Below are 12570 nucleotides of genomic sequence, written 5' to 3' on the forward strand. Positions count from 1 at the left end.
CCACTTCTGTTGTTACATTAAGAGGTCTACAGTATTTCTCCTCAGACCCCACTACAAGTCTGACAATAGGGAAAAATGAATTATTGATTCACTAATAATGACTTCATGTCATGAGCACTGTTCTTCAGCAATATCCGTGACTCAAAATCACTGTTTCTCAGACTTTGTAATTTTCTCCAGACCACTTGTCTTTGTACAACTCCTTTCTCCTTCCCTCCACTTTCTTTTCTCCTTCTCATTCCTGATTTCTGTTTTTCCAGGGCAGGGAGAGAGAATCAGCTGTAATGCTGTCTCTTATTTGCACTTCCTGGGAAAGGCAAGGGGAGCTGGGCAGGCAGGGTCATTTCCATCCCTCTGGCTTTTGTGACCCCTTGCAGCCTCAGTCTCAGCCCTGGCCTTGAGCCACTGCTGGCTGCTGCCATTTCACTCGTGCCACCTTTCTTTGGATATGTTCATGACCTCTATGGGCCTTCCAGCACACAATATACATGACATTCTTGCCTGCACTTACACTGCCAGCTATTAGCTATGTGCTGCCTTTTCACGAACTTATGTTAATAGAGCAAAACCCTCCTCCTTCAAAATGAGCTGTAGATGAAATCTGAAATTTTACGTAAGGAATAATCTGATCCTTCATTTTAAGAAGTCTCATCTATCACCACAACAATTCTGCATCCTTATTCAGAGCCGAGGTGTGACATAACTGAAAGTAGCGAGAGCATGAGGTCATTCCATGAAAGACTGAGGTTGCATAACACAGTTTCCTATTGACTGACATTCTACACCATTCAGTCACATCCACTATAGAAACCTCAGCTCCTTCCTCCAAGCCTCACCACTGCTCCTCACCTCCTACCCAGGTGTCCTTATTTTCCCTCAGTCAAGAGGCAGCAGCTCTGGGATTTGTCCCCACTCAGGTTCATGCTCGTTTTCCTGCTGGCACATCCCTGCCAGCTGGGCAGAAATCCATTGCCACCACCTGCAGGCTCAGCCAGGACTGGAGCAACACACCCTCCAGTGCACAGCCACTGCCTTATGACAAGATAGGAGGAATGTAATACCCTGCAGCCCTTCTGTAGAGCTTAATTGACATTGAACATGATAAAAAATGAAGGTGGAAGCAGTCATATAAGGTTCTTTTCTTTAGGAATATTTCTTTTCTTTAGGAACGCTATAAAATCAAAAGTAAGAATTGGAATACTGCAACATTTACGACCCAAATACATTTTTCTATCACCTGCCTAGAGATGATCCAGCATTACCTGACAAGCATCAGATTTGCTATCAAAGTAGCCAGCACAGAACATATTTTCTGTGAGTTCTGTTCCATAAATTTCAGGACTTCTGCACTTCTCCTCCGAAATAAGTGGAACCAGTGTTTCTTGCAGGACATCTGAATAACCAGATATATCTTTAAAAAATGTCCCAGAAAGGAAAAGAAAGTCATTTTTATAGAATGTCAAGAGCGTAACAGGAAAACACAAGGCACAACACATTTAACACATAATAAACATATTTAACACCTCTCAGTAGTATTCATGTTATGGACACCTTTAAAATAAAATAATTTGTATAGTGATCACTTTCTGATCCTCCAGTCAGACTCCATAAAATAACTGTATTGCAATGTCCAGTCATTGATACATTTTGGCTTCTCTCATTTTCTAGAGACTCAGCAACAGTACCCCAGCATTCCTGTCCTCACCTCTTTCCAGATGTGATAATAAATCATCCATTTTTCAAATGCTCTATTACTTCTTTTTATCTTTAGACTACACATTTAGACTGGGATATTTGCTCATACTTTATCTCTCACAAAAATATGGTAGCCAGCTCCCCAGTCCTTCTCATCTATCTACATAGGTCTTTGCTATCTCAGCACTGAAGCAGCATGGTCCAGGCCATAATCCTGAAATTCCTCCTCTGAAAGGATGGGATGATTTTTTCCACTTTTCTCAAGCTGGGTGTAAGCACTTCTTAAGCCAAAGTCTACCTAGCCTTCTCCTATAAATGTTTTCAAAGTTTGTTGATGGTGAAGTTAAAAATCTCTAGATTTTTAGTTAGAAAGTTAGAAATCAGGGGAAGGATTCACTTTACTAAAATTCCAGGTGTTGGCACTCCAATGAGTTACTTTCTCCCCTCCCAGTCCAGTGAGGTCTAGCTAGCTCATAGCTCCTTCCGTCCTGAAATTGGTGCAAACATTTGGTCAAAGGAACCACACTCCAAATTCCAAGGCCTATAAAGGAAGTTCAGGATGACTATTTCAGATGTAAATGTTGTAAACTCTAAAGGTAGGTATAAAGAATCCCACCAGAAGTCCCTTGCAAAACATTTTACCAAACTCTCAGCTGTATAACACACCTGAGCGTTATGTTTTTATTATCATCATTTTTTTAATACAAATATCAGCTCTTGTTTTACTCACTCTCATGCTTGTGTCCCCATCCAGAAATCTGACATTTCAACTGGTCAGGGAAAACAGTGTTACTTTCTGGCAGGCAGATGGGCTGAACAAACTGGGACTTGACAGCACAACGTTGGCCATTCTTCTTCAGCTTAATCAAAGCTGCAGAACAGAAAATGCAGGAGGAAGAAAGTGACTGTTCCCTTTCTTTAATGGGATTGGCAGTAATGGGTCTCAAATACAAATTTAATTATCCCCTAAGCCTCTCTTAATTAAGATATTTCAATCAAAGACAGACAGACTCATCTCAACAGCACCTGATTTCACAGCAAATTGAAGGCTGAAACATTTAGCTACTCCCCTTGTGGGAATATTTATTTTATGCTATGCTCACTGAGCAGATTTTGCTTCACTGCCTCTGTAGAGAAGGGGGAAGATAGAAAATACATGTGTCTCCTCCCACCTTATAGTTAAATAACAGTGACATATCCCCAACTTTCAGCTGAAATAAGTGGGATGTGCAAATACTCACTGCTTCTGAAAGCCTGGCCATTGGCCTAATTCCAATTCCATTAAAAAAATTAATTACTCCATGAGCTGGTGTATTTCATGTCCTGTTATAACTGAGTTCAGCAAAATTCAAGATCTTTAAAATTAAGGAATAAAACCTTGGGACATTTCAAAACCAAGCTTCTTGAAGCTACAAAATATTACATAACCTACACAACTAACTAGTCTTTACTAACCAGTCATGGGGTTGAAAACAGTATAAATACATAGCTGTGCAGCATCATGGGTTTGATACTGAAAGATTTCAAAAATTGGTTCCCTCTTTCATTTGGCTGTAAAGCAGCAGAGGGGGCTTTGTACTGGGTGGAACAAGGGAAGCATGTTGGTTTGGCCACAGCACTCAAAGAGCTGAGGTAATGTGGACACACCTATTAAACCTTCTCATTAGGCCTTTAGGAAGCTCAAAGTTTTGTGAGCACAGCTGTGTGGAAAGCAAGTGACCTCACTGGTCTTATTTCTCTACCAGCTACAGTTTTTGGCCTTAGTGGAACATAGAAGCAGTAACTCACAGCTTGAGAAACCCACACAAACCTTGCTCCCGCACTTCCTCACCTTGCTCCTCTTCCCTGCTAACTCTGCTTCTGCATCCCTCAAATTTCCTAGCAAACACTCATGTGATAGTTGTTTCCTTTAGAAAAGTACTTTCAGCAGGACAAAACTCTTCTGTTGCATCAGAAGAAATCACTGACTGGACAGAACAGGCACCTGCATCTCTCTCCCCACAACACAGCTTCTGCTTTCTCTTTTTTTTTTGCAGTTGGGCTTGTCTTAGGTACTCCATGTGCAGCTCTCCCTAGATTTGGTCATAGCACACTGGTGAGGCATGCCTACCTAATTTCAGAGTAATTAAAAAAGCATCATGGGTGGTTTTCACCAGGACATTTCAGAGCAATGTCTCAAATCCAGTTTATCTCCTTGTACACTGTGACAGAGCTCACACCAACACAGAACTTGAATGCTTTTTGCAATAGAGTAGAAAATATTCACCATCTGTGAGCCAAAAAAACAACCTAGTACATGCCTGACCTAAAATATTCTCAATGTCAGGCTATTAAATAATCTCACAAAGGGCTCACACAGCTTGATGCCCTGGGGTGACGTGACAACTTTCACAAGAGCAGATCAGAAAATAAGAAATAAGTTACTGCTCCATTGTCATTCTGACTAATATTATAAGGTCAATCAGAAGGGCATTTAACTTCTGAGTGATAAGACAGCTGATTTTTAAATCTATCTCAGTGTAAAAAATGATTCTTAGTATCACAGGTTTTCAGAGCAGATGGGGTTATTACATTCCTCTAGTCAGATCCTTTATACAATACAGACAATAGAATTTTACCAAGTAATTCCTGCATCAAGCCTACAGCTTCTGGTTCAGTTGAAAAAATGCCTAATCTCACAAAGACTTGAAGTGATGATCAATCTGCCACACAGCTAGGTAAATTGCTCCAAAGGCTAATTATCATAATTATTTAAAATTTGCAATTTATTTTTCATCTGAATTTGTCTAGTCTTCAGATGCTGTTATAACTCTGGTAGAAATAAGAACCCTCGGTATTCAAAAGCCTCTCCTAGAATCTATGACTTTTCTGCTCTAAAGGCAGTTTCTAACAGACCATCTAAACTTGAAACTAGGTTGAGTAAATGGAAAATAAAACTGTCTGAAGAAAAATACTCACCAATATCATGTTCAGTAGGATTGAACACGGAATACTGAGGATGCAAGATGTATTTCTCTATCTCAAATGTCTGTGTTACATCAGTTGTTTTATTAAATATTTGTTGACCCAGAACTACTCGAATGGTAGATTTTAGTGGACTGTAATGCAAAAGAGAGACAAGCATTACTAGGACAAATGCAGGTGATTTTCCAGTGGCTGGGTATCCTATGAACCATTATAACTTCAGCCTCCCACTATGTCCATTCTTTACCCTCTCAAATGCCTGTACCTGTTCCCCAGGTTTCCTGCCTGCAGAGGGCAAGAAAAAAGATATTACAGTGAAACCCAGGCTCTGTGGGTCCTGATTAGCCTAATTAAAGGCTGCTCCTTCTTGAAAGAAGGAAAAGGCCAGCACAGGCACTGTGCCCAGCTGCTGCTTGGCTAGCAAGCATCTTTGGGGGATGTAAACACCTCTTCTAGAAATTCAACTGAGTCAACTCAAACTCAGCTTTGCCAATGAATACAAAAACTGCTCAGAAAGAAAGGAGGGATCAAAAGATGAGTCAGTGGTGGATATCTCGTTTCTCCAGGAAAACAGTCTCCTGAAAAAAATTACAAGCATGGGCCAAGATTTAAAGGTGCTGGAACACTGACAATTCAGGGACATCTGGGAAGCTTCCACTGAAAAGATATCACAAGAGATTTGCTTATCTATGTTAAATCTGTTGTCCAGAATCAAAAGCAACCTGGTGAAGTCCCAAAAGCACATGGATTTAATGGGAAACTTTACAGCCAGAGGAGAACACAGTAATTGCAATTCACACCATCTTTTCCAACTATCAGTTTTTCACTTTGAAGACCACAGTTCTCTGATATCCAGCATCCTAGGAAAGAAAACTAATAAGAACAAGTATAGTAACTGGGAAGTAAGGGACATTGGAGAATAATCAGGAAGCGTTTAGGAAAGGAAATACAGTCTCTAGCTTTGAAAGCAACAGAATTCACATTTCACTCTTGTTCTAAAACCAATTCAAACTGCTTAAGTCTATAATGAATTAAGTTAGCAAGTTTCTTCAACATTGGAGCATTCCTGTGTTTTGTTACCCAGTGCAGGAGAGGGAAATATCTGATGTCACACATCATGCACAGAGTGGTTTGCATCATTGCAGTTTCCCTGGTTGCATTTCTGTGCCCAACAGGTACAAAAGTACCAGTACTCCCCCAGTACTGAGTGCACAGCAATGACCAGCAGCTATGGATTCAGAGAAAAGAGACTGGGCAATTGCAATGCAGAGAGATGCTACAAGAATTGTGCTTAAGGTTAACAAAGGAAAGGAAACAAAGTGTATTCTGTTTTATCAAAATACAAGAAAATAAAATGTTCTTCAATTAATATGTCAGGCCATGATTTTCTCAGTATTTTTGCAGTAGTAAATCAACCTCCTTGAAAATCAAATTTTGGGCCTGTAAAATAGTGGAAAGTTCACTTTCTGGAACAGTATTTAGAATAGTTTTAGAAGCACTGAATGATTCTACTAGAACTTTCAGATGGTTCATTCAGGAAAAAAAGAAAAGAAATAAAACAGGAGGGGTTACAGAAAAGAAAAAAGAAATAATTGAGCTGCACAGGTATCTATTGTCTCCTAGTGGAAAACAGTTGGAATTGTGACTACCAGAGGTACTAAACAAACACAAGAGCACAGACTACAATGCAGTAATTATGGAAAATCTGTACGTACCAAACGACCAGCTGGAAGTGGGTGGAAATGTCCTGAACAGCTGCCAAAGTTAGTAGCTATTTCACAACATTTGAAAAACAAATGCATTGTGGCTTGAGCTCCAAATGCTTCAGTACAGCATTCACAGTGGTATTATTAGCTCTAAAAGCTATCAGTGTCTATATTCTGGCAAAAGGTTTTCTGTTTCTCTTGGCTTCTTTACTATGCAAAGGAACAATGGGTATCAAATGATGCAATATTTTTCCCTTGAACGTGATCAAACTGAAATCAGGGAAAGTGTTGAGCATTTGTAGAAAATTAAGTATTTAGAATAAAGTAAGAGCATTCTATAATCAATATTTTCTCCAGTGTCCCACAGGAGAAAACAAAAAACTCTCTCAAGAAAATCAGCTTCAGAAGTTTGACTGTTTAGCTCTTCCATGTGGCTTTTTGTTAAGCTCAGCCCACTCTATTTGTGTCAACCAACAGTAATTTATCGTCTCCAATAAATCATTGCTTGGCTGTCTCAGCCTTTCTGAACAAAACACAGCAGAGAGCACAGTCATCTCTGTTATACCTCAAAAAAGGCATAAACATTCAGAAAGGTAACCAAGAAGAAGATAAATACTTCTGCTCCCCTGCAGGTTCTTGCACATGCAATGCCCCATTCTATGTGCTGTTTCACCCTACCTTATTCCTTTAGTCAGGGTATTTAGACTCTTTGAGACTCCTTAAGGAACAAGATAAGAGCTTATGGGATTATAGTAGTCCAAGCCATTTTTCAGATCATGAAGAGTATTCAAATTGCCAGAAAATCCTTTTGACACATTGGTCTTTTATAATTTCATCTTTTTTCTTGTTTCAGTTCAGGTTTGTTGTGAGGACCCACTGTCACACTAAGGAGTGAGCTTACCTGTGAGCAAAGCAGTGTGCTGCTGACACAACCCAGCAGGTCTGAACCAGGCTGCCACCACAGAAACTCTCTCCAATATATATAGCTGCTGTCCAGGGGTGAGATCCAGGCAGAGATGAAGATCCCCCAACAATCCTAGGTCTCACAAAACTTCTTTTTTTATGTCTTCTTCCACATGGTCTTTTGGTGATTGCAGAACTACCTACTGTGGCTGGAACTAGTGGCCTCCTTTCCCTGCTTGCTGAGATAAAAAGGCATATGGCTTCAGACTACCAGAATCTTTATGTTTTGGAATTAAACACCATGTCTCATACATCCTCAGGTTGTAGACCTCTCATTGCTCACACTCCCTTTTCTGGGCCTGTAATTCCCAGGGTGATGAAAATTTTTACCAAAACATCAGTAATTTCTGGCACCTTGCATGCTCTAGCAGAAGGTTTGGTGATATTGGGATGGTTGTGACCAAAACAGTAGTATGACACTGCTGCTATTTCAGGACAAGAATCACAGACTGTATCACAACTCCAAAAATGCAAAGGAAGCCTGTTGTTTACTGGAAACAGTAACATATTCAACACTTCTGGGAGCAGTAGAGCATTCAAAATTATACAGTGAAACCTTGTTGTAGTATCAATAAATCTTTATTCATTCATAACATGGATTTTAAGAAAGTCTTTACATACCACAACTTGGAATGTCACAATACTCCCAAGACAAACTGCTGTCCTTCATGGTGTAACACCAGGGCTTATCATCATCATCTGGATTTCTGGTGAATTCAGGAGAAGAGGGAATTACAAGCATTAACCACAGTGTTAGCTTCCCAAAGCTTCCCAAAGTTTTCTTTTTTCTCTTGCACCATGCACACCACTGACAGGGCTCTCAGATTTTGAGCCATCTGACAAAGTACTCACCTACAAGGGTGAGCAGTTTTTCAACATAATTATTCATCTTAAAACTAACCAAGACTAAGGCTCTCTAGGACATGAAATACTGACATGACTGAACACCTGTGAAACTTGCCTACAAGTATTTGGATGCATGAGCACGTTCACAGCATTTAACTACAGCCCACACTGAAGTGCTTTCACAGGTATCAGCTCAGCTATTTTCAGAACTAAATCCCATGGGAGAGATTCCTGGTTTAGGTTATTTTTTAGGCAAGGAGATTCCAACACAGGTAGAATCATAGGAAATCCATAACAAGAATAGCTAGCAAAAATGAATTTGCAAATCTCAGGTTCACATTCCCTGGAGAGTCTGAGGAAATGAAAGACTATTTCAAGAAAATATTGTATTCCTCAGAAAGGTTGGGAAAAGACAAAGGAGTAATGGAAACCATTTTGCTCTTTATTACCTTGGTGTTAAACAGATTTTGGTTTGACTCCATTAGGGTTTCTCTGTGTACAGCCTGTCTTTATCAGCGCATTTTAAGTGACCAGAAATCTGCCCAGTTTACACGTCCAAGAATATAGGGAGACTTTATTAGACCAAGAAGAATAGACAAGGTAGTTCAGAGCTCCAGATAAGCAGTAATTCTAATTTCAGTTGGATTTATCACAAGTGCTATCTTTGATTATTTTTTTCTTTTTCAATCTGATTGCTCTTCAGAAAAAGATAAGAGCACTTTCAAATTCTCAGAACTGAAGAAGCAACACAGGTTGAGTCATCTTCCGCCAACAATGTTTCTAAATTAGACTATTTGAAGAAGAAGATATCTGCAGGATTATATAGTACAGCAGAGATTCCCCAGAAATTGTAACAAGCTGACAAAAAAGTGAAAAGCTTTTTTCTCAGCTCTACAGAACATGAACACATCAGCTCCTACGCCATTTTGTTCTCTGCATTTCAAATCTGGAAGTGAATATTGGGCATAAATGATGTAAATCAAAGGGCTCAAGTTTCATCAAAGCACAAAATCTGTGCCACGTAAATTGCCACACTGTGCTGGGACACCATAAACCAAATACTGAAATGTTTGCATGAGGAGCAAGCCCTGGAAATCAAGGTGGGAGGGTTTAAAGGATGGGGTAGGAATTGTTTATTGTTGGTTTGTGTTACATAGAGAGGGGCTACTTTCAGCATTCATGCATGCTTTTTATTACCAAACAAATTAAGAAGTGCAATAGATTCTGATTTTCCTGAACTACTGGTCTAAGTTCCATTAAAAAAAAACACACACACACACACACACACACACATACATATATATAAAAATAAGCAATCAAGCAAACAAACAAAATCTTCAATCAAGCAATCAAGCAAACAAACAAAAGGCATCAACCAGTAATTTATGGAGAATCATCTATAGTTTGGCAGGTTTAGCATTTATTCATCTCCAAGATGAGAAATATTCTTTCTAAACAAAAACATTTCCTTTATTTGTGGATATCCATTGAGCTCATGGATACCTCAGAAACGGGGGGAAGAACATAAGGTGACTGAGGAGAAGGCACAAACCTACATAGCACAAGCTGTTTTCATTATAGCTTAAGTGCATATAGAAAACTTCAGCAGAAATGTAGTTTATCACTATGTGGTGCAATCAAAATTGAAACACTGGGACATCTTCTTTGGCAAAAGTTTTCCTTTGTAAGAAATCAAAAAACAAATTTCACATCCCACTTCAACCTTATTTAAATATAGTGCTTTGATTTTTCATTTTCAAATAACTTTTGGAAATATTTCTTTATGGTATGTCTTTCACAAGCAAAGAATAAAAAGTTAAATTTAGCCATTTCAATTTAGCTAGTGCATTGATTTCTCTTTTTGGATGAGCATTAATGAACAATGTCAAAATTTTTGCATTATGGTTTCATTTGGGAATAACACTTCATTACTCAGGGGAAAAGAAAAGGACCTGGAATTTCCAACATTATTTTGTGTCTGAGCTTCTCTCAGCAGCTATTGATTGAGCCTATCTACCAGATCTTGTCTTCTGTACAATCACTCTTGTCAGGCTGACTGATTACTGAAGTCAGCCTAGCTTTCCTCAGACAGGGGAACACTGCTTTGAGATCCCTGGCCCTTCTCATTTCCACATCACATCCATCTCTGGATGTACAAACGCAGGACAAACAAGAACCTTCCTCACCTGCAGTAAGGGAAGGGTCCCAGGCCAAGCTCCACTGCTTTCCCAATGGTGTCAACATGAAGCTCTTGGTAAAACAGGTCAGAATTCCAAGGCAAGCAGCTGTGTCCAGAGATGGTTGTGTTGGCTGTCCCTCTGTAATCCGTGCCATTGCCAATGTAGCACCGTTGGCTTGGGACTGGCAGAGGAAGAGACTGGTCAGGAATCAGGAATCAGTGCTAAATGCATGTTAAATACGCACTTCACAGCTGAGGTTTGAAATGAGAGCCCAACTTTGTAATGCCTTTCTCTTTAAACAGGACCTGAATGCACCAAAGAATTTTTTTAATAAAGAAAAAAGGAACCCAAGAAGTTAAAATCTCTGCTTAAAATTTGTAGTAAGTTAACCTCATTTTACACAGGAGCAAGTAACTAATCAACAGACAGAATAGCAGAAAATTAGACCTACATTTTGTACTGGGTATGGAAGATTTCAGTCAGCAATCTGCAGCAAAGTCAGCAATATGGCTGGGATTCCTCTGGTCTAATTTTAGACACAACTGAGCTCATCTCTGGAGGCTCCCTTTTTAGTTAATTAAGAGAAACATAGATTTCTAGTGCCAAACTGATGCAGCCTGTTTGAGGTAACTTTCTTAAGATGAGGTAGGCCCCACAGACTCCTATCCACATTGAATGAATCTCCATTGAAAATTTAGGGTGCTTAAGACAACCAGCTCAAACAGAAAAAAAGTACTGAAAATAACATAGCTGTGCTCTGCAAGTGCTTCAAGGGCCTGATTTTTGAAAATACTTCTTTTAATGGCCTCATATGCACCCATATATATATATACAGACTTACTATACTCATGTATATTACAGATATGTAGCTACATGTTGCAGATACATCAATTTTGCAAAATTCTAACTAGTAGGCTGAATTTTCTTATTCAAAACCCACATCTTTATCACCTGCATAAGGGCTATTTCTTCAGCTAGGTCTGACATATACATACTCTATGACCTGTATACTCAGCTGCCAAGATCTATCAACAGCACATACCAGCATTATGGCTGAAAAACATATGGGGATGCATTTGTATACAAATAGCTACACTGAGCAGAAAGCCTACACCTCAAAACACAGCTAAGAGCATCCCAAAGGAAACACAAAACCATCTAATGCACAAAAAGGATTAATTGTGACCGAGCCTCAGAGGATTTCTTGTCCCAGCCATGTCAACGTGACATGTCCTTGACATGTCACAAGACTGGTGGAATCTCCTTCTAAACTTATAGGCATACTTAAAGATATAACATCATTGACCAACTGTTGAAAAACACCCTCTGAGGATGATCCATCACACCACACAGTGCAGACAGCTATTGCCAAAGACCAGTTTATTTTGACAGAATAAGGTGACACATGAACCAGGGCACAGAACCAGGGCTGAAATAATGAACCACAGTGCTGAACTGCTGCTGTTAATTACCCTGCCAAGTCATCAGTGGAGTGACAGACCTCAAAACCACAAGCAAGCATATGGCATAAATTTTGGAGGCGAAGGTCAAGAAGTTAGGTGGAAGAACATTAGTTAGTATGCAAACACCTAGCTAAATGCACTCTACCTTGGCCTGGCAGACACTTCTGACATGCTGAGATCACATTTTCTCCCACCCACAACCTGAATCAAATTCCCTTTATTCAATGACTATAAAAATAACATTAAATCAAACTCATGTTTTAAAATCCATAATCTAGGAACTCATAGAAAATAACTTGCCTATCATTTGTATTGTTAGCAAGAGTAACCATGTCTTGGCAAACCTGCCATTTAATTTTCCAGGAAGTTGCAAGTTACCCTGCTTTGTTTGCCTGAAACAGTGTCATGAAAATACCACAATCATGCTGGATGCTAAGTTTTTTCATTTATGCAGGTGCTGTGTTTACTTGGGCTGTATTTATTGCATTCAGAAACAATTTAGAGTGGCTGCTTTTATGAGAACCAAACAAGGGGTTGCATTTCAGCACAGACCCATATTCTGCACAGGGCCATATTCTGCAATACCTGTGGTTTGGATGTCTTGCAGATGGTGTTTACAATTTGTGCTTATCCTTGTCAGGCTTAAAATCCAACAGATTTCATCAGGTCTGCCAGTCATTGCTAAAGCTGCCAGCGTATTTTAACTGGAAGAATTTAGCCTCTTTCTGTACCATCCCTCACGTTCTCCTCCTG

At 39.5% G+C, this 12570-nt stretch overlaps 1 protein-coding gene across 2 annotated transcripts in view; it reads right to left on the reverse strand.

Annotated features, from left to right (window-relative positions):
* HGFAC (HGF activator) overlaps positions 1 to 12570 on the reverse strand; it is a 40612-nt gene that overhangs the window by 2786 nt on the left and 25256 nt on the right. Inside the window, exons 8-13 of one of the 2 annotated variants that reach the window (XM_058803736.1) lie at positions 10361 to 10535; positions 7950 to 8035; positions 7267 to 7507; positions 4654 to 4793; positions 2426 to 2566; positions 1263 to 1393 (exon numbers count right to left, since the gene is read on the reverse strand). In XM_058803736.1, coding sequence (XP_058659719.1) covers positions 1263 to 1393; positions 2426 to 2566; positions 4654 to 4793; positions 7267 to 7507; positions 7950 to 8035; positions 10361 to 10535 — 914 coding nt within the window. Of the gene's footprint in view, positions 1 to 1262; positions 1412 to 2425; positions 2567 to 4653; positions 4794 to 7266; positions 7508 to 7949; positions 8036 to 10360; positions 10536 to 12570 lie in introns of both variants that reach the window. The other variant, XM_058803735.1, reaches the window with a different exon arrangement.

The sequence above is a fragment of the Ammospiza caudacuta genome, chromosome 4, assembly GCF_027887145.1.
Source record: "Ammospiza caudacuta isolate bAmmCau1 chromosome 4, bAmmCau1.pri, whole genome shotgun sequence".
In the NCBI taxonomy this organism is placed as follows: Eukaryota; Metazoa; Chordata; class Aves; order Passeriformes; family Passerellidae; genus Ammospiza; species Ammospiza caudacuta.